We start from the raw sequence: 20,610 nt of genomic DNA, 5'->3' as shown, positions 1-20,610 counted from the left end.
GGCTGGGATGGCCACGGTCAGGGGCAGGGATTGCATCTGGCTCAGGGGACTCTTCGGTTTGTGCTGTACATATCCTGCTAGTTAATGAAGTTTCCTTTTGGAAAAAAGCAAGACCATTTGGAAGCTGACAACCTCCAAGCTCTGGGCCAGCAGCGGGGCTCTGGTTCCTGCTCAGAGCCAAGATCAGGGCCCAGCTTTGTAGCCCTGGGCTGGTTGTTCGGTGGCCCACACATGGAATGAGTTTACAGGGTCTTAGCCCAGCTCCTAGCAGATGGGATGCCATGGCACGAACACCATGGCTATAACCAGCCCCAATTGGAGCTGGGCCCTGCTCTTGGCAGGCTGGGCAGAAAGTGGCCCCTGGGGCATGAGCATCCCTGGCCCTAGAGCTCCTCTCTCCAGGACATGTTAGCAGGGTGGGAGGAAGAGCTGCTCCTGCTGCTCGGTTTCCAGGGCCCCTCCCGCTGGTGCCCAAGTCCCCCCGCTCTCGTGATGTGCGTGTGCTAACCGTGAAGCAGGTGCCAGGCACGTGGGGTGGCCGTGGGCCCTCCTGGCCATGGGCCAGGGCACCTGGGCTGGGCTCTTTTGATGGCAGTCCTGGGGAATGTGTGTAATGACACTCGACATTCTGGTGCAGCTGTCACAGGCCATTTACAAATGGGAAGAACTTGCCCCTACATCCCAGGCCCCACCAGTACTTCTCTGACCCAGGGGAGCAAGGCAGGGGGGCAGTGCTGCTGGGCCAGGTGGTTCGTGTGGGGGTTGTGCCGGGTGCAGGGGCCTTTCGCCCCAGGGGAGTGGGCAGGGTGCTAGCTCCCCACCAAGCAGACAGGACTCAGTGGCTGTCTTCAAAGCTCTGTCATTTCCTGGAACTCCCTAGCACTGGGGCAGACTCTTCCCTGCTGCAGCTGCACCAAAGCCAGGCAGGAAAGGGTTAAAAGGGGGAGGGCAAGATATGAGCAGATACTTGATATGCAAATGAGGCCAGAGTAGGTATTATAAGTGACTCAGCTGGAGGCTCTGGCTCTGGAGTGGAAAGAAGGAGCCCACTCCCCTCCCCGGCCTGGCCCGCCCGGCCCGGCCCTAGCCAGGTAAGTGCCCAGACCCTGCTCTGCCTTCCTGAGGCTCACCAGGAGGGGCCTCGCTCTCTTTTATTCCTTAGATTCTTCTCTTTTTAATGACTTATCCATGGTCCCAAGGGGTGAACAGCTGCTCTGCTCCAGCCCACCAGGGTGAATTGGCTGCATCCTGTCCCACCCACTGGAGACTCCCGTGGGCTGGTGGGTCACATTCGAAGAGAGCCTGGACTCTGCTACATGCTACTATCCCCTGGCCTGGGTTGTAACTGCCACATGCTTGTTCAATCTTCCCAGGGTAGATTCTACCAGGGCTGGTCCCTGGAGTTCCAGAGGGAAGCTGGTTCGCCTGGTGATGGCAGCCAGGCTAAGGGAAAGGGGCTCTGGCAGTGCCGCCTTAGACTTCCCCAGAGCTGCATCAGTGGGGCAGCCCCGGCAGAGAGGCCTGGGGCCCCTTGCGCTGCTTTATTACAGGCTGGAATTTCTTTGCTTGCTCCCCTAAGTCCCAGCTCCCTCTCAGTAGCCAGCAGGGTGGCAGCAGGCACCATGACAATCTCTGCACTAGGGAACAGAGACGGGCCCCTTGCCATGAGAGGGTGAATGTCCCCAGCGATGCAAAAGACCAAACCCCAGCTCCGTGTACCCCTGACTTGTGGGGTGCCAGGCAACTAGCTCCGTGTACCCCTGACTTGTGGGGTGCCAGGCAACTGGCTCTGTGCCCGTCTCTGCGCTGTGGGCATGGAAACTTTGTTTGGAGGCTGGGGCGCTACGTGTGGAAAGGCCTGTGTTATCAGGCCCCCTTCTCCATCCCCATGGAGGGCAGGAGCACTCCCCGCTCTGCGTGTCTGAGGGGCACTGCCATTTCCAGTGCTCTGGGAAGCCCTTTGGCAGGAGGCTGGTGCTGGCTGGGGATGGTAACTGGAGTAACACGCCAGGAGGGCAGGACAAGCAAGGACAAGATCCAGGGAGTTCTGGGAGACTATTCCCCACCCCTATAAGACATCATGTGGGGTTCTGGCATCAAACTGCCTGCCCAGAAGCTGGGAGGCCCAGAGTCCAGGCCTGCCCTGGCTTTATATTGTACCCTGTGGCTTTAGGAAGTCCTAGGGCAGCTGAGAAGCTGGTGGGAGGAGGGAGTAGCGGCTGCTCTCAGGCAGGCCGGCCTGGCTTTGTGCTGTCCTGTCTCAGCAGCTCTCTGGTCTCGCCCATAACGCTGCTCTCTTGGTGTTTTTCTAGGTTCCCTTTTCCAGCCCAGGCAGCAAGAGCGTCCACCCGCCGTGGGGGCTCTGGGCAGGATATCATCGTATACTGTAAGTTTGCTATGAGACACTACAGTATAGATGATGTACTATCCTGAGCTTCACCCCTCAGCCAGGAGCTCTACTGCAGGTCCAGCCTGGCCAGCTGGGAGCAGTGGCCCAAAGCACTTCTAGCACAGCACAAGTTCCTCCCCCTCCTGCAGAGGAGTGGAGGGCTAAGCCACCCATGAAGGCCTGGCCCTGCCTGTGGCACCCTCGCCCCTTCAGCCTCTTCCTGCATTCAGTGCGCTCCTCTTCCCCGGGTTCCAGCGTGGGACGGAAACAAGCGCTATCTTCCTGCCGCTCTGGGGCACCTGCACCAACAGGCAGCAAGTGGGGCAGCAGCCAGTGGGAAAGAAAGGGTTAACAACCACTCCTCCCGCCAGGCTGGGAGGCCCGGCCCTGCCCTGCTGGGGGGGGGGATTCCACCGCGCCTGGGCAAGAAGCAGCTTTCAGGGCCGGCGAAGGCCCCTGCCAGGAGGCTGAGCCCATGGAGTGTCAATGAAACCGTTACCATTACTGACTTTAGTAATGGTAACGGTTCTACTGCCACGCCAGCATCCGGCCGGCGAGAGCAAGAGGAGCAGCACCCCACTGCCAGGTGCGGAGCAGGACCCCGCCAGGGTGCCAGCCTCTACGGGAGGCCAGCAATGAGACCCTCCCCCAGCGTCCTCTCAAAGCTGGAGAGGGGCAGGGGGAGAGCTTGGGGTACCCTGCCTGGGGGTCAGATTTCCTTGGGCCACACCCCCTCTCCCCAGTCCCTCTGCCAATCAATGAGAAATAAAGGTGTTTCCTCTGATGTCTGGATTTCTTTCCCCTATTTGTCTGATCCCAGAAAACAGCCCTCCAAAGGCAGGGCCCAGCAGTGATGCTGCCTGTGCCCCTTGCAGGGTGAGGGGCAGGGAGGTTCCCCTCCTGGAGTGGGAACAAGCAGACCAGGAGAAATCTGCCCCAGGAGCTCTGTTCTTCTCTCCTAGAACCGGCACCCAGCGTCCCCGTCTGCCGTGGTGCTGGCTACAAGCCTGCTGCGAGAACCAGCAATTCAGGCAATTAATTGAGCTGCTCAAGGGGGGGAAGGAGAAGGTGGTAGAAAAAAGTCCTCAGCAGTCTGCTCCCCTCTAGTGGGGCACCCTGCTCCTGCCATCCAGCCCCCTGCTCTTCCGTTCCTGGCCTTCTCGCTCCTTACTCCAGTGTCCCATTGCGTGTCCTCAGCTTGACGCCCGCCAGGCAGGGACTCTTGTGTCCTCATGCTGCTCGGTACCCGCTTCCTCTGGGGTTTTGGGTACCTCACGCACCTCTCCGTGCCTTCATCTGCACCCAGATGGGAGGACTGTCTCCCCTGCTCCGCGCAGGGCGGGTTGTGAGGCTGAGCAGGATTGCAGGGGTGAGAGATGGCCAAACCCCTCTGCTGGGCTCTACCTTCACAGAGAGCCGCTCTCTCCATAAAGAAAGGTGATGGGATCCCAGGGGACGCTGTCACCTGCTGCCCACCCCACGCTGGCTGTCTGGAGCGCCTGGGTGGCAGGGGCCCTGTTCTTCGAGCTGGTGCTGAGCAAGCTGGCAGTAAATCATGCCAGTGGGGCAGGAGCAGGCCAGCACATGGCAGCCAGTCCTTGGCCAGACACAAACAATGCTATGGCAGGTGGGTAAGGGAGCAGGTGGGTCAGCAGCCCGCTGGGCCTGCCAAGCCCTCGCCTGGGCCGTTCTAGGCTGGGCTTGTATCAACGCTGGTCTTGCAGAGAGAGTTTAGGGCCCTGCAGGGCAGAGGTGGGGATGCTGGGGGGGGGGGGGGGCTGGGGAGCAGCAGGGGGCTGGGGGAAGGTTAGCATCCCAGGGCCAGGGGCTACTGTACTGCAATGCAAACAGCAACACAGCAGTGGGGTGCATGTGCTGGGGAAGCATCAGTGGGTCCACCTATTGCCAGGGGCTTGGGACTGCAGGAGCTGAGGTGGGGGCTGGGGGGAGGTCAGGGGGCACTGGAGGGGAACTGAGGGGACTGCAGGGGTGTGGGGGCTGTAGGGGGCCCATGGGGGCAGTAGGAAGCTGGGGGAGCGGTGGGGGGCTGCAGGGGCTGGGGGAGCTGAGGGGATTGCGGGGCACTGGGGGGTGGGGGGCTGAGGGGCTGGGGAGATTGTGGGGCACTGCGGGCCGGGGGGATTGCCGAATCCTGAGGGGTGGGGGGCTGTGGGGATTGCGGGGCCCTGGGGGTGGGGGGTGTAGGGGCCGGGGAGGCTGAGGGGATTGCGGGGCCCTGTGGGTGGGGGGTGTAGGGGGCCCCAGGGGGCTGTAGGGGGCCCAGGGGCTGAGGGGGTTGCCAGGCCTGGTGGGGTGTGGAGGCCGGGGGGGCTGAGGGGATTGCAGGGGGGCTATAGGGGGCCCGGGGGGCTGTGGAGGCCAGGGGGGCTGAGGGGATTGCCGGACCCTGGGGGTAGGGGGCTGTAGGGGCTGAGGGGATTGTGGGGTGCTGGGGGTGTAGGGGGCTGAGGGGACTGCGGGGCACTGGGGGCCTGGGGGGCTGAGGCGATTGCGGGGGGCTGTAAGGGGCCCGGGGGGGGCTGTAGGAGGATTGCGGGGGGGCTGTGGAGGCCAGGGGGCCTGAGGCGATTGCGGGGGGCTGGAGGGGGCCCGGGGGGGCTGTGGAGGCCGGGGGGCCTGAGGCGATTGCGGGGGGGGCTGTGGAGGCCGGGGGGGCTGAGGGGATTGCGGGGGGCTGTAAGGGGCCCTGGGGGGGCTGTAGGAGGATTGCGGGGGGGCTGTGGAGGCCGGGGGGCCTGAGGCGATTGCGGGGGGGGCTGTGGAGGCCGGGGGGGCTGAGGGGATTGCGGGGGGCTGTAAGGGGCCCTGGGGGGGCTGTAGGAGGATTGCAGGGGGGCTGTGGAGGCCGGGGGGCCTGAGGCGATTGCGGGGGGGGCTGTGGAGGCCGGGGGGGCTGAGGGGATTGCGGGGGGCTGTGGAGGCCGGGGGGGCTGAGGCGATTGCGGGGGGTGTAAGGGGCCCCGGGGGGGCTGTAGGAGGATTGCGGGGGGGCTGTGGAGGCCAGGGGGCCTGAGGCGATTGCGGGGGGGGCTGTGGAGGCCGGGGGGGCTGAGGGGATTGCGGGGGGCTGTAAGGGGCCCCGGGGGGGCTGAGGGGATTGCGGGGGGCTGTAAGGGGCCCCGGGGGGGCTGTGGAGGCCGGGGGGGCTGAGGCGATTGCGGGGGGGGCTGTGGAGGCCGGGGGGGCTGAGGGGATTGCGGGGGGCTGTAAGGGGCCCCGGGGGGGCTGTAGGAGGATTGCGGGGGGGCTGTGGAGGCCGGGGGGGCTGAGGCGATTGCGGGGGGGGGGCTGTGGAGGCCGGGGGGCTGAGGGGATTGCGGGGGGCTGTGGAGGCCGGGGGGGGCTGTAGGGGGTTGCCAGGCCCGGGGGGGGGGCTGAGGGCAGGCACCCCGGGGGTTCCGGGGCCCCGGGGGGGCTCTGGCGGGCGAGTCCCTCTCCCCCAGCAGAGGGCGCCCCGCCCGGCCCGGCGCAGACTGAGTCTGGGCTGCCCCGCCCCCACGCTAGGGCCCCGCCCCTCGATGTGCTCCCAGCCAATGGGGCGAGCCCGCCGCGCCCGCTCCCACAATGCCCCGCGGCGGGTGAAGATGGCGGCGCCCGGAGCGCGAGGCGGCGGGGGTTGTAGCTGCTGAGGCCCGGGCGTGTCATGGCCGCCGTGGGCCGCGCTCTGCGCTGGGCGCTGCGGGCGGGGAGGTCGGGCCGGGCCCGCACAGGTGAGAGAGCCGGGGGGGCGGGCCTGGGGCCGGGTTGGGGGGGCCTGGCGGGGCCGTGGAAGGCCCCATTGGGCTGGTTCTGGTTCACTTAGCCCTGGTCTACACTAGGACTTTAGGTCGAATTTAGCAGCGTTAAATCGATGTAAACCTGCACCTGTCCATACGATGAAGCCCTTTATTTCGACTTAAAGGGCTCTTAAAATCGATTTCCTTATTCCACCCCTGACAAGTGGATTAGCGCTTAAATCGGCCTTGCCGGGTCGAATTTGGGGTACTGTGGACACAATTCGACAGTATTGGCCTCCGGGAGCTATCCCAGAGTGCTCCATTGTGACTGCTCTGGACAGCACTCTCAACTCAGATGCACGATTGTCTGCCGTTGCTCTGACGCAGGGAGGGGCAACTGACGACAGGGCTTACAGGGTTGGCTTCAGGGAGCTAAAATCAACAAAGGGGGTGGATTTACGTCAAGGAGTATTTCAGGCAGGACTTCACGGAGGGTTCCAATAAGAAATGGTGCACCTAAGTTATTGTTCTCATTGGAACAAGGAGGTTAGTCTGGCCTCTGATTGATACATGGCTAGATTTACCTCGCTGCACCTTCTCTGTGAGTGACTGCAGTGTGACCTAGAGGAATGAGTCCCCTAGACGGGGGCGGGGGGGGGTTTGCAAATGAGTACAAAACAAATCTGGTCTATTTCTTGTTTTGATACACTCCATCTATCTTTTACATCTTTGGCTGGCAGAAGACGGTGCAGAAGGACTGCATGCCATCCACATCTCATGGCTGCTCGGCAGAAGATGGTACAGTCCGACTGCTAGCCATCCTCATCTCTTGCCCGCCTGGCAGAAGATGGTACAGTACGACTGCTAGCAATCTATATTGCCTGCCTGCTCACCATAAGACGGTTCAATAGGACTGACTGCAGGACTAAAGAGAATGACCTGATCAAGTCACTCCAGATTTAGTCCCTGCGCCCATGTCTGCCCAGGCGCTCCTGATCGACCTCACACAGGCGACCAGGAGCACCTCGGACATGACGATGACGGCTTCCAGTCCTATTGCACCGTCTGCTGCCACAAGGCAATGGGTTGCTGCTGCTGTGTAGCAATGCAGTACCACGTCTGCCAGCACCCAGGAGACATACGGTGACGGTTACCTGAGCGGGCTCCATGCTTGCTGTGGTATGGCGTCTGCACAGGTAACTCAGGAAAAAAGGCGCGAAATGATTGTCTGCCCTTGCTTTCACGAAGGGAGGGAGAGAACGGGGGCCTGACGATATGTACCCAGAACCACCTGCGACAATGTTTTAGCCCCATCAGGCATTGGGAGCTCAACTCAGAATTCCAGTGGGCAGCGGAGACTGCGGGAACTGTGGGATAGCTACCCACAGTGCAACACTCTGGAATTCGACTCTAGCCTCGGTACTGTGGAAGCACTCTGCCGAGTTAATGCACTTAGAGCATTTTCTGTGGGGACACACACACACTCGAATATATAAAACCGACTTCTATATATTCGACCTAATTTCGTAGTGTAGACATACCCTTAGGGCGAGCTATGAGGTCGCTGTAGAGCGGTTACAGGGCTCTGGTCTGCGTGTTTGGAGCTGTCCCCGGTGCTCTGCTGCCGCCACTCACACGCTGGTCAACACCCCAGACTGCCAGCCTCGGCCACCAGGAGCCAACCTCCCTACTCCCTGCAGTGCGCAGCCCCCGTCTTCTGATCAGGGAGCTCTCCCCAGACCTGGAGAGCCACAGACCAGTGGGATGGGTCTGGGGGTGGGGGTGTTGTAACTGGCCAGTGTAGAGGAAAGCTCCGTATACAGTTGCTCAAATAAGAGTTTCTGCCTTGTAATGGTTAGGTCGCATGTTGAGAAACTCTCCCCTATGGTTACTCACCGTACCCTGACATCCGTTATAGCACCCGTGTTTCAGTTTCCTGGCAAAAGGAGCACAACCAGCTCTTCTTCCTGCTCTCGCCGTGAGAGTTCAATAGTGCTTAGGAGTCATTGTTCAGCACTTTCTTTTTCTTTTGGTATTGAGTGCAGTCACTATTTAGCTTTGTACAACCCACCTCAAGTCAGCCCATAAAGCCAGCCTCCATCTCCCAAACAAGCCTCTTTGCGCTTTCTCCCTTGCCGCCCCTCACATTTGTCAGGAGCTCCCAATGAACATCTGCAAAGCCATCTCATTAGCCTCCTTTGAATTCTTCCTTTGCTGTGATGTTTACAAAAACTTGATAGTGACTGGCCACTGGTGTGAAACCAGTGTGTCTTGCTGACTAATATCATCTCATTGTTTCTTTGCACTTGTCCATCTCTTGTTTTTTGTCTTCTACTTGGATTGTAAGCTCTTTGGGTCGGTTCCATCTTCTTGTTGTGTGTTTTTACCGCAGCTAGAACGGTGGGGTCCTGGTCCATGACTGAGGTTCCTAAGTGCTAGCATGATACAAATAGTAAATATCAATGTACAGGCATAAAGGACACGTTACCGGCCCCGAAGCATCTTGTAGAAAGTGAGAATTCTTAGCAGTCTGACAGCATTGGAGCAATGACAGAAGTACTAGTGTAGACTCAGCTCGGATGCCTTTCTCATCATGTTTATCTGAACTTGCTCATTGCTGACCTTAGTGACTTGGTGGTAAAAATGCATGTGCCCAGTCTGCACTTGTGGTTCCATTGTTAGCACCAAAGGTGGGAGAACTGGTAAAATTTCTCTCTGCACAGGTTGCTGAAGAGGCTGCTAGATATGGACAATACAATTCAGACACAATTCCCTAAATGAATGCTGAGAAATGGTGCTGACCCCTTTTCATTGTGGAAGCTGTGTGAACTGGCACATGAGAGGGCTTTCTAAGTGTAATGGGCAGCAAGGAGGGAGGCTGGGGAGAATTACAGGTAGGGGCTTCAGCCACATTGCGTGAGAGTGTTTGCTAATATCTCTTCTAATGTGATTAATCCTTTGTACATAGTTCATACCTAATGGTTTAGGAGCCTTGATTATGGAATTCTCTATGTAGTGTGTGTGCCCTTGTCATTACCATCCCAAATGTAACCTGAAAGAACCATAAGCTGTTAGTGGGATTGAGGAACCCATATTGGTAAAATCTAATTTCTCAGCTGTGTTTTGAGGCCATCTTGCTTAGAATTTCTTGTAGCATTTTCGGTCCAGCATGCAGCAGGTTTAAGTTGGTATTGCTGTGTTGGTTTTTCAGTCAGTGGTGCCTGTTTCCTGGAGAACAGAGCCCAGAGGGTCAACATTTTCCCTGCTTGCTTTTATGGAAACATTTCTGCCCTGGATACCATCCTAGGAATTTCCAGAGAGAAGACAGAATGTGCACTGGGTCAACATCCACCATCGGTGTCTTACTGCAAAGGTAAACTCTGCTGCCTGCATGATTTTTCTAGGGAGGTGGTGAACAATAGCAATAAAGGCAGCCTCTAAAGAGGGCATAGCGGAAAGTTGGAAAACAGCCTTGGAAGGACTGACTTGCAAAAGATGTTCCAGCAGTTGTAAATAGCTGGGTACCCCATGAGGTGGGGATTAAAGGCTGTACATTCTTGTAGTCTCTCAGGATTAATCTCGTCAGCCACTTAATATTTTGTTTTGTGCGGTGATATCTTTTGAGTCTCTGGTGGACTAATACATTAAATGTGTGCAGTCTGGTGTGACTGCAGTGTTCTTACTTGAACACCTTATTTCTCTCTCTGCAGCTGAGCAAGATAACTTGTTGGTGCACCAACCAGATGAGCCAGAGAACCCCAAGGTTCTGAGAGTTGCCATCATTGGAGCACCAAATGCTGGGAAATCTACCCTCTCGAATAAACTCTTGGGCAGAAAGGTAAAGCTTTGCAGCATCTGAGAACCAGGTTACAGATTGTTTTTGTCTACGTTTCTTAGATGTTGTACACATCTGACTTGTTTCCTGCAGGTTTTCCCAGTATCTAAGAAGGTGCACACCACACGATGCAATGCCCGTGGGGTCATCACAGAAGAAGACACTCAGCTGGTAGGTATTCCACATGTGATAAGGTAACTCTCAGCAATAGACATTTGTGATCCATAGCATTTTGCTTACATCTTGCAGTCTACTTCAGTTGCACAAACATGAGTTTTAGCTTCCTGTCAGTAATTACAGGAAGATCCTTATTGGTTTGGCTTTCTCTTTCTAGATCATCCTGGACACACCTGGCCTCATCAGCCACACGAAAGCCAAAAGGTATCTCTCTCAATGTGGGTAGATGAAAAATCCAGCTGGGCAAAGTTTGAGGAGACCAGAGCATGAGTTCTGTTGTAGGAGCTTGTAGAGCAGATTGAAAGGGGTGTAATGGGTATTTACTTGGGATAGAGGTGTGTTGTTCATAGAATGTGAAGGTCTTTGAGCCCAGTTCTTGTCTCTGAACTACCTTAAAATTACCAGCAATACAGTAGCACCTAGAGTCCACAGTCTCTGTTGAGATCACATTGTGCTAGGCACTGCACTCTCAGTGAGAGATGATGTAGGCCAAAAGGTGGCACTGCACTAGCTGGGTACTAAAAGGGAATGTGAAATGGACTGTCTTTTGTTTTAAGAGGAAATTCTTCCACTCTGCCATGGGATGGAAAAGGAGGCAGTTTATGATCAGATGCATGTGTAGTTCCATAATAGGTATTTGTCTTTCAGGCATAATCTGGAGAAATCCCTGATACGTGATCCATGGGACAGCATGAAACATGCAGACTTAGGTGGGAACCCAATTCTCATACTATATGAAGTCAAATCCTGATCTGTCTGCGGTGGGTACTTGTATGACTCCCAATGGCTGCTCCATTGCCCATGGGCACTTGTATCCGAGTGCCCATGTACTGAGTGGAGCAGCAATGGCAGCTCCTGGGTGTGCGGGGATAGAGTGGAGGGGAACTACATACAGGAACTCTCCACATATGTAACTGGGGAAAAGTATAGTATACCTGTACAACGCTTAAGGAGGAAGTGTGGATGATTGGACTGGGCTGGGTTGTTGAGGATTAGTTAGTATGGCACTGGGAAGATGTAGAAAAGTGCATTATTTTATCATATTAGGAACCTCTACACGCACACTCAGACGTACACATTCTGTTGTGGAAGTAAGAAAGGCGGTGATATGAACAAAGAGTCCACAAGTTGAGGGGCATTAAAGGCTGATGTCTGCCATGAGGGGATTCAAATGTATCTCTCTGTTTGGCAGTTCTGGTTTTGGTGGATGTGTCAGAACGTTGGACACAGAACCGTCTGAGTCCCCAGGTGCTGCAGTGTCTTTCTCAGTTCCCACAGATTCCCAGCATCCTGGTCATGAACAAGGTAAATAAGAGAGGGATCCAAGTCCTCTGTTTTATACAGTGAGTTAGCGCTTGGGCATTACATACAGGGCCTCTTTCCTTTATACTTCTGTTGAAGGTTAAACTAAGTGTTGTTTTCTTGGCAAGTGCCACAGAAGAGATCAATTTATTTGAAGGTTTCCAGTGTCTTGTAACTTACTAGGGGGTGACGTAGGCCTGCAGCAAATAGTGCAGACCTTACATCTGTGATTCATCCCTCTTTCACCTCAAGATTTGGATTATTACATGAGACAGTTACATTTGTCCCAGTTCCATCTGGAACAAATTCCTGATCAGTCTCTCTATTTCAGGTGGATCTGCTGAAGAGAAAGGCCCTTCTGCTGGACCTGGTCACTGAGCTCACAGAAGGAGTTGTAAATGGAAAGAAAGTGAAATCTATGTCTAAGATACATTCGGACTCCACCAGAAACAATCCCCTTCAAAGCATCCAAACTTGTCTGTCTGAAAGTACATCCAAACAGTCTGGTTATCTCCAGGATGCCAGCGAAGTCCAGAGGGGCTCTAGCTCAGATACCAGTTGTAACATGAGGACATCAAACTCTAATCATATGTTGGAAGGCACAGAGAAAGTACAAATTGCAAACCACCAAGTATCTAGAGACTTAAAGAACAAGAAAGGCTGGCCACACTTCCAGGAGATCTTCATGCTAGCAGCTATTAATGGAGAGGCAGTGGAAACGCTGAAGGTAAATTAGCCTGAAATAATTGCATTCTACCTTGTGACTTGCACCCTCTCACTCTTGTCGTTTGAGCCTCATATCATATGAGGAAATAGCCAACCTTTATTTGTCTGACCTGTCCCCTTTCTCTTGGCCTGCGGTCTGCAGCTCCCTGAGGAGTCCCTGGTATGCTGGTGATGGGGTGCCATCTGACCAAGGGAACTGTACCATGTCAGACTACTAAAGAGTGCCATCTTTGATTTATTTCCACCTAGGACTTTTACTGGTGACTTTGGGTCCCCTTTAACTGCCCTTGTTCTTTGTGTTGACAGAAGTACCTCCTGATGCAAGCCAAGCCAGGTCGGTGGGAGTACCACAGCAGGGTTTTGACAAGCCAGTCCCCCCAGGAGATCTGTGATGATATAATTAGGGGGAAGCTACTGGAGTATCTGCCACAAGAAGTGCCCTACACTGTGCTTCAGGTAGGAAGCAGCTCAGTGAGAGCAGCTTTTCGTAAGTGTCCATATGATGAGCGAGATCCTTCCTGGTAATCTCTAAAGGTTTGGGTTTAATGTTTGAGGGCATGTGGCACTGCATTATTCCCAAGTCCTTCACTGGGGAGTAGGGCCCTCATGATGCCTGTTGTGCATGTGTGCTTGGCCACGAGAGGGACAGGCAGCAGAATAGGAGTCTCTGGGGCCTGGAGGCAGGGGACTTTGCTCTTCGGAGGGGTTTACTGAGTGGCTGGGTTTGTGCCCTAATGTTGCAGAAGACAGAGATGTGGGAGGAAGGGCCGAGTGGGGAGCTCATCATCGTGCAGAACCTGCTGGTCCCAAAGGAGACCCATGTGGTGAGTATTGTCGGAGAATCTCTATGCTCTTTCGCTGCTGATTGGGGGAGTCCATGGGGCAGAAGAAAGGAGGGTCTGCAGACCCAGTGCGGGAATAGGATCGTTCGTGCATCCATGGAGTTCAGTCACATTTGTATGGAGCATACTAGACATCCTGTTTCTTAGCCAGTTCTCTGCTATAGGCTAATGCGTCCTGCACTAGGCTTGCACTACAGACCTGTGGGCTGTGAATTGCAGGTCAGGCACAGTGTAAAGTGCATTAAATATCTGTAGCCCTGTGGTACGTCTAGACAGAGAGTGAGGCCAAATCGCCCATTATGTACTAGGTGGATCATAGCAGTGACAGGGTCTACTCTGTACCTTCCTTACCCTCTGACTAGAGCATGAAGGCACAGCATGCGCCAGCCTCATGTGTGAGTTGGCCGGCCAGTCACTCGAGGTACCTATCTCCCCTTTGGCACAGACCATGCTGTCTGTGTCTGAGGTAGAGAGTACAGGCCCTCCCAGTGTCAAGCAGCTGGTTTTTCAGTTTCTCTGCAAACGGGGCAAGAGCCTGCACTGTTCTGTGGTGACAGATATCCCATAGGCAGGGTTCAGGGATGCTTCAAATCAGTGTTTCTCAACGATCGGTCCGTGGACTGGCACCAGTCCCTGAGATCTCCCTGACGCAGTTTAGGAAGGCAGCAAGCCGGTGTCTGGTATCAAAAAGTTTGAGAGACACTGAAATGAAACATCCTCTTTATCTGCTTCCCCAGTCACCATGTTGCTCTCTCGGGCTGTCTCTCCCTGCAGTTAGGTGGCACTGCCAGAAGTCAGGGAGGTGAATGTGATAATCCTCTGTCTCTGTTTGTGGTACAGAAGATGCTGATCGGTGTGGGAGGCCAGCTGATCAGCAAGATTGCTCAGGAGGCCGGTGAGGACCTGATGAACATATTCCTGTGCGACATCCGCTTGAAGCTCTGTGTGAAGCTGAAGAAATGAGCTGCTTGTTTAGATGTTACCAACTCTTGTTGTCTGACCACTAATGAAGAGATGGACATGCTGAAGAAGATGGAGCCACCCCTTTATGGTGGGGCTGATGCCCGCTGGCAATATCAGGGCACTGAGATTCCCCCCCCGGGTACAGTGAGGGATGCCGAGTAAACCAAAGAACTAAAGTAGAATGTTCTTTGAAGGGTCTGAACTGCAATGAGTTTAATGGTGGAACGTGGTGAAATCTTCAGACATTGACCTACCCCCAACAGATTATCCAGTGAGAACTTGGAGTGGATGTTGGGGAAACCACCCCGCCCCCGCCCCCAACCCAGTTTTAGTGCTGCATTTACAGAGCCATCTGTCTTTGCTTCCTCTACTGCTTCTTGGCTTTCGCGTCCTTTGGAGGACTAGCCTGCTATCTGTACTGCCAAAAGCAAAAACCTGTGGCTGGAAGTTGTGCTGAAAATGATGATTCTGCAGTGGCAGAATACGGGGTGGAGAGAGGAGGCAAGAGCACAAATTGAATCTCTAAGACCAGGGTCATTTCTGAAGGGCTCAAACAGGTGTCACCTGCATGCATGTCCAGATGCATGCATTGTATTTGCACCTCAGTGGGCATGAGTGATATGAGCACTGGTCTGTCAAATACTCTCCAGACCATTAATGTCCACTGTGAAGAAGTAACTCTAGTCTCCCTCAGGCAAGAGCTTAAAACGCTTCTACAGTAATTGGTGTTCTAGGAAAACTGCAGACTCGGCTATGAGTAGGCTGAGTGAGTACTGTAAAGTGAAATGCTGCCTGCATGGTGCTTGGGGGTCCTTTGGCCTGAAAGTGGCTTTGTAAATATAACTGTCCTTTAAAGTTCAAAAGGACTGCTGTCTTCTGGCAAAGAAAGGGTTATCAGGTGTATTCCCCTCATCTCGTGTCTTCAGTGCTGCAAGGCCACGTAGCTGTACAACTAGAAATGGTGGTGGTCCAGCTGAAAAGGCTGCACCAGCCCAGCCCAGCTCACATGCTGATCTTCCTTGTGATTGCAGCACCTCGTGCTGTCTGCCTGGTGCTTCTTCTGTAGGCTGTGGAAGTCTAATGAATGAGGAATCATAGAAATTGGGCCTTTGGGAGCCAGATGTTTGCTGATGGGGGCTGGAGCAGGGGATGTTGCTTGCAAATAGAGCCACTCATTCCTTTTTAGTGTAGCTGGGATAGCAGGTGGGTATTGCTGAGGGAATCACTCTATTGGTTGCAGTCAAAGAGGGACATGTTGACTAAGCAGTGGTTCCCAACTAGAGTGCACCTGCAATAGGGTGGTGCATGGATACGGTCTCCCTTCCCTATGCAGTTGGCACCCTGGCCTCTTTCCATTCTCCTCTTTCCTATTTTGCAAGCATTTTTGTTGTCTTGTTTTCTGTCCCTTATCCTTTTCTCTCACTCGCCAGAAGGCTGTGAGGGAGGGGCCAGGCTGCACATGCTGCTGTGACTGAGCTGAGTATCAGGAGAGCAGAGAAGGAGAGCGTGGGTCAGTGGGCTGCTGTCTGAACATGAAGCTCTGTATACCTGAGGGGCTGCTGCAGGAGGCTGGGGGAAAGGGAAGTGCCTCCCAAGGAGCTGCCTGATTTTAGAAGCGGCAATTCGAGAAAATTGCCATGGGGTGGAAAGTGGATCCATTGAAAGGCTTTCTCTACTCCCATTGCTCCTTATCTCCTTTGCACTGCCCCAGGGGATTCTAGGTGTGCCCCGGGTTGGAGAAGCAGGGATGTCGCAGGTCAGGCTTGAGGTTCATTGCAGAGCTGGCAGGGACGTTCGCCTTGACTGGTAGCGGGTGACACGGGTCAGGACTGAACGCCGTGGAGATTGAGAAGACTAAAATCTGGGCTGCATGGCAGCCGATAGGCTTGTGTTGCTCTTGCAATAGCTATGTTGGTGTTGGCACGGACTGGCACAGCCTCTGGAGACAAAGATGAGATGAGCTGTTTACTGGCACCAAGATGCATTAACTGGCATATTATAGATATGTATCTAGACCAGTGTTTCTCAAATGTGGTCATCATGGCTGCATGTGGCCACCAGGGAATTTTCTTGCAGCCACAGCCTCCTGGACAGGGATGGGGGAGAAAGCAGCGGCCCCCTCCCCCAAGGCCGCCAGCAATGGTTGGGTCCTGCCCACCTCCGGGGAAGACAAGCTAGAGGAGCAGGCAGCCAGTAAGTGCCCCACCTTCCCAGGGCTGGTGGGGGCAGGCTTCAGCCCTCAGGTGGCAGGCTCCAGCCACAGGGCTTCAGCTCCGTTTCCCGGCTATACGGTGGCGGGCTCTGCCCCAAAGTCACTCCCCCCTCCAGTGCACCTGGCCCCTGCTGCCTCCCTATCCATCTCCCCATCCAGGGCTTAATTTGTCCCCAGGCTTGCTGGGGCTGAGTAAGCCTGCTGGGAAAAGTGGTATTTGTATGTTTAATATCACTTTTCACAGCAGACTTAGTAACTAACATGTCTTTTTTAAATTAAAAAAAAAGGGCAACCAAAAAAAGCAAAAGACATAAGAAAAAATACAAGAACTTACCAAGCACCTTATTTGTTTCTATTCTGTTTAGGCCCAGTAAAGAATAGAGACAACTGTATATTATTTTTATTGAGTCTTTGGAAAAAATCCCAAATAAATTACAATGATTTGGACATGTATATGTGCATATTTCTTTTTCCTAAAGTTAATTAAGTATTTAGGAAAAATTGTCAGTGGCCACCACCATCACTCTGAGGCCACCAAAAAAATTGTGAGAACCCCTGATCTAGATTCATCATTCCCCTGCCGTGTGGGTTTGCTATATAAATCAGGTGATTGACTCCCTTATTCAGATCACAAGCCACAGACTCTCCATGTTCCCAGAGCTAGGCTTGCTAAAGGATCTTGCATATGGTAGGAGATCTCTTGAGACATCAAGCTACATTTCCCATTCTGTGGTGTTTACAAGCAGCCCTGAGTGAGGAGGCACTTAAGGTGCTGCCCAGGCAATTAAAATAAGGATACCTTCAGGTCCCCCAGGCACTCCCAGCTCCTGTTTGGAACCCAAACCTCTCATGAAATCCAGTGCCAGTTTCTTCCTTTCCAGAGAAAAGGGGAGGCTTCGGTGGCACTGACAAAACCCACTGAGCCATTAAAGACTCTGCCATGGAGAAGATAAGAGCATCTCTAAGCGACAATGAGCTGCCTTCAGATAGTAAGGGGATACCCTGACTTCTTTCTCTCAATGTGGGGGATATTTTGGTGCCCTGAATGTTTCTAATTGACTTCTGTTCCACTGACAATAAAATGAGGTCCCCGCTCAAGCAGTCGTTTCTCCTCTCCTTTCTGTCAGACGGCAGCGGCTACCTGGGATCTGTTTTACTCTTACTAAAATCAGGACACTTACATGAATCTTCTTTCTTCCCAGCTGAGCTTAGATCACCTTTCCATAGCAGTGGATTGTTCACAGGTGCTTCTGAAGTTGACACCTTGCAGGGAAGAGAGACAGGTAAAGGAGCTTTGAGGATTCAAACGGTTGTTTCATTTGGTGTCCGATACAATGAGGAAACCATTCCTTTGTGGAGTGTTGACAGACAAAGTCAGTCTCAAGCTGCCACAAAGCATATTTCAGTGATTTTTCCAGGCTGAAGATCAGAGCCCAGTGCCTGGAGCAGCTGGTCCCTAGGAGTGAGAGGTGATGGAAAATCAATGCAAAATATATTTCCTTGAAATGGAAATACTGTGTGTGAAAATGCTTAGTTGCCTAACTACCCGACTGACTCAGTGAGAGGCTGTGCTTAGGGCCTGCTCAGTCTGAAATGTGAGGCAGTAGCTCATTAATAAGGCTTAGCAAATAGATTAATTAGACATCAGCCAATCAGTTCTCATATGAAAGGTACTGTTAGCATTTGTCTGAAGGCCCAGACTATGGAAGGTGCTATCTTCCTGGAGCACAGATATATTTTAATTCTTCCTGATTTTGGGAAGGCAACATGGGCATGGAGGGGGCTAGTCAGGGCTCTTCATATTGTACTAAGCTAACAAATGCCATTGTAGTAGTTAGGATGAAATGATAATGGGGTTAGGCAGCCATGTGATCAGGTGTCCATGGGGTTGGGAACATGGAGGTCAGGTGACAATGCAGTTAGATGACAGGAATAGTAACCTGTGGAGTGAGATGCTACTGGGCTAAGGAGTAATGCCTGGCATCTAGATGCTGCGCTGATAATCTTCAGAAAAAGCTTAGGAGTCTTGTTTGTCTCTTGGAAAACGCTGACATGTTGCAGACTGAGGTTTGATTTCAGTTATTGGTGAGGTTCTGAAAGGGGGGAAACTTTCTAACTGACCTTGTTTTACAGTAAGTGATTGCACCTAATGTTTGTGGTGGTGTATTGAGAGCCCTGTGTCACACTGGGCTCTACAAATGCTAGGCGTTCTCACTTAAATAGTGTGAAAATACCACTGGGCTGAGAGCAGAGATGACAGTGTTGCAAGCTGCATCCTCCTCCTGCAGCCAGATATGGCTTAACCTATGGTTGCAAAGATGCAACTAAAATTGGGCAGGATCTTACATCATTAACAGTCAGTGGCTGGCATGTCTGTGGTCTCTTCCTGGGTGCCAGCAGCCTGAGAGGAATCTGTATCATGGTACAAAGGGGATCAGTAAATCATCATTCATGAAATAAAACCAAAAATGATGGGGTGGCAGGTTTGTGCTCTACGCTGGCTGGCAAGTGCATGTGCCATTCCTCCCTCTTGGACAAGAATGTGGACGCTTTCTTGGACTGAAGCCCAAACTTCACCATGTCTGAGCAGAACCTTCTAGGGAGGATGCACCTGTTTAACTGATCGTGCAACTGACTTCAAGGCATGGAGAGTGGACAAATGCCCCATATATCATTGCTGGTAACTAACCTCCATGGGCATCTGCTTTGCAGCCAATTATAGGGACAGAGATGAGAAAGTAAGGCATAATTATTTATGATATGCGAGAAACTGCCATGTCAGCTAAACAGAGCAGAGTCCTGGCTTTCCCTGGCACAGAAACATGAGTGACCCCCTGTAAAGTGCAGTTACAATTACCTGTACTGCAAGTGCAGCATGTGAAATAAGCCTTTAATAGGAAGTCCAGCCTCATCTCACTGCTAGGTAGGAAGAGCATTCACTTGCCTCAGTGGGAACGAGGCAAGTGAAACGGCCAGGGAGAGCAGTAGACAAGCCACCTTGGAAGGAAGCAAAGAACTGCAGCTCCCCCTGGGTGTAAGGAATGAATTCTGAGGGCTGGTTGGGAGGGAGGTGTGCTGTCAAGGAGAGTCCCAACAAAGTGTGGACAAGATTGCTAACTTTTAATGCTGACCAAATTCCCTGGCTCCTAGTAACAGTTGTGGCAGCAATCTGCATCCTTCTGGCTGCCAGTGCATTCTCAGGCTAGGCTGCCCTTACTTTCTCTACAAGATGCCCTCCCTTTCCTCTTCCTTCCAAAGGTGTGAACTGTCCCTCTTTCCAGATGGGCTGCACCTGCTCCATTCTTTGATGGCATGTGGTGTAGCAATTTGTTAGCTGTCTAAAGTGATGAATGCTGCTCCCAAGCCCTCAATTTAGCTGAAGCAAGATATTCTGCTTAATTTATCCGCCACCTTTTTTTTTTTTTCTACACAGGGCTAAAAACCCTTCAGCGTCATGTAAGAGTGGTTCTGTCACCTTAATATTGTCCGAAAGGTTAATCCCACTGCCTATATAGGCCTAGTAGCATATTAGGAAACGGGATTTAAATAAGCTTTTAAACTCTCTCAGTGCCACTTGGGTCTGTGACAAAAATGTCAAACTGCCAAGGGCCAAAAAAGCTGTGTTTTGTAAACTCTATGCAACAGATACAAACCTGCGGTAACCGAAAAGGGAGGTGAAACTTTCTCCATTTTACATTTGGGGAAACAGACACAAACAGGTTTAATTAGCCTGTTGCTAGTAGAGGGGAGATTATCCGGTTTATGGTAGTGCCTACTGCCCATGGCACATTCCAGACAGAATAGAGTACAATTCTGTCCTGAGCTGTTAGCTCTGAAAGGATGGAGGTGGAAGTTATGATAAAGTGGTATAGCACAACTGGACTGGAGAAGCAAGTCCCTGCTGTCTTTTGAAGGATGTATGGTCCCTTCATGCACCGCACAGGAGAATAGCTTTCACTTCTGTTCCCCCTCCCCCTCATGCTAATTATTATTCTGCAGCAATGCCCAGCAGGTCTGGGTACCAAGCCTTGGCTATGGATTATTGTACTTCTATTACAGTAGTGCCTTTTGGTGGTCCTCCTGCGTGAGGCCTATGTGTACAGAGGGGTGTATGTGCATAGCTGACAGAATTTATAATCTAAGGTAAAGGGGACCTTAGGGCCTGTGTAGGGTCTGACGGCTGGGTAGTTCCTATGCATTTTGAAAGAAGTATTTGAAATACCAAAAAGAAATTTTAAAGCCCCTGTTGCTTTATCAGCCCTAGAGCAGAGAAGCGGTTTATTTACAGCACAGACAAGGGACTCTCGCCAAGCAGCACCTTGCTGCTCACCGTGTCTCCCCTTGCGCTGGGACAGAATGAGGCCACGGGCCAACCTGGGCGGCCCTAGGCACTCAGCACCAGCTCCCCCCAGCCCCCCGCTTCCCTC

At 53.1% G+C, this 20,610-nt stretch overlaps 1 protein-coding gene across 3 annotated transcripts; it reads left to right on the top strand.

Annotated features, from left to right (window-relative positions):
* Positions 1–1,624: 1,624 nt before the first annotated feature.
* On the top strand, positions 1,625–16,484 carry ERAL1 (Era like 12S mitochondrial rRNA chaperone 1). Of its 3 annotated transcripts, none has more exons than XM_074974392.1 (11): positions 1,625–2,975; positions 9,338–9,499; positions 9,837–9,964; positions 10,055–10,132; positions 10,296–10,342; positions 10,787–10,848; positions 11,331–11,443; positions 11,772–12,167; positions 12,473–12,622; positions 12,910–12,990; positions 13,849–16,484. In XM_074974392.1, exons 1-11 carry the CDS (start codon positions 2,876–2,878, stop codon positions 13,969–13,971), a joined length of 1,440 nt encoding a protein of 479 aa, XP_074830493.1. In that variant the 5' UTR covers positions 1,625–2,875; the 3' UTR covers positions 13,972–16,484. The 3 variants fall into 3 exon arrangements, with proteins under 3 accessions (XP_074830493.1, XP_074830494.1, XP_074830492.1); XM_074974393.1 differs by lacking the exon at positions 1,625–2,975 and adding an exon at positions 5,974–6,120; XM_074974391.1 differs by lacking the exon at positions 1,625–2,975 and adding an exon at positions 8,948–9,020.
* The last annotated feature ends 4,126 nt before the right edge of the window (positions 16,485–20,610 follow it).

Source organism: Natator depressus, chromosome 17, assembly GCF_965152275.1.
Source record: "Natator depressus isolate rNatDep1 chromosome 17, rNatDep2.hap1, whole genome shotgun sequence".
NCBI lineage: Eukaryota > Metazoa > Chordata > Testudines > Cheloniidae > Natator > Natator depressus.
Note: the sequence above shows the minus strand (reverse complement) of the source record. Positions and strands in the feature narration are given on the sequence as shown.

Coding starts and splice junctions, on each gene's coding strand:
- ERAL1 (XM_074974392.1), top strand. CDS start 2,876: ATGAAACCGTTACCATTACTGACTTTAGTAATGGTAACGGTTCTACTG. Junction 10,343..10,786: donor AGCCACACGAAAGCCAAAAG/GTATCTCTCTCA, acceptor TTTGTCTTTCAG/GCATAATCTGGAGAAATCCC. Junction 11,444..11,771: donor GCATCCTGGTCATGAACAAG/GTAAATAAGAGA, acceptor TCTCTATTTCAG/GTGGATCTGCTGAAGAGAAA.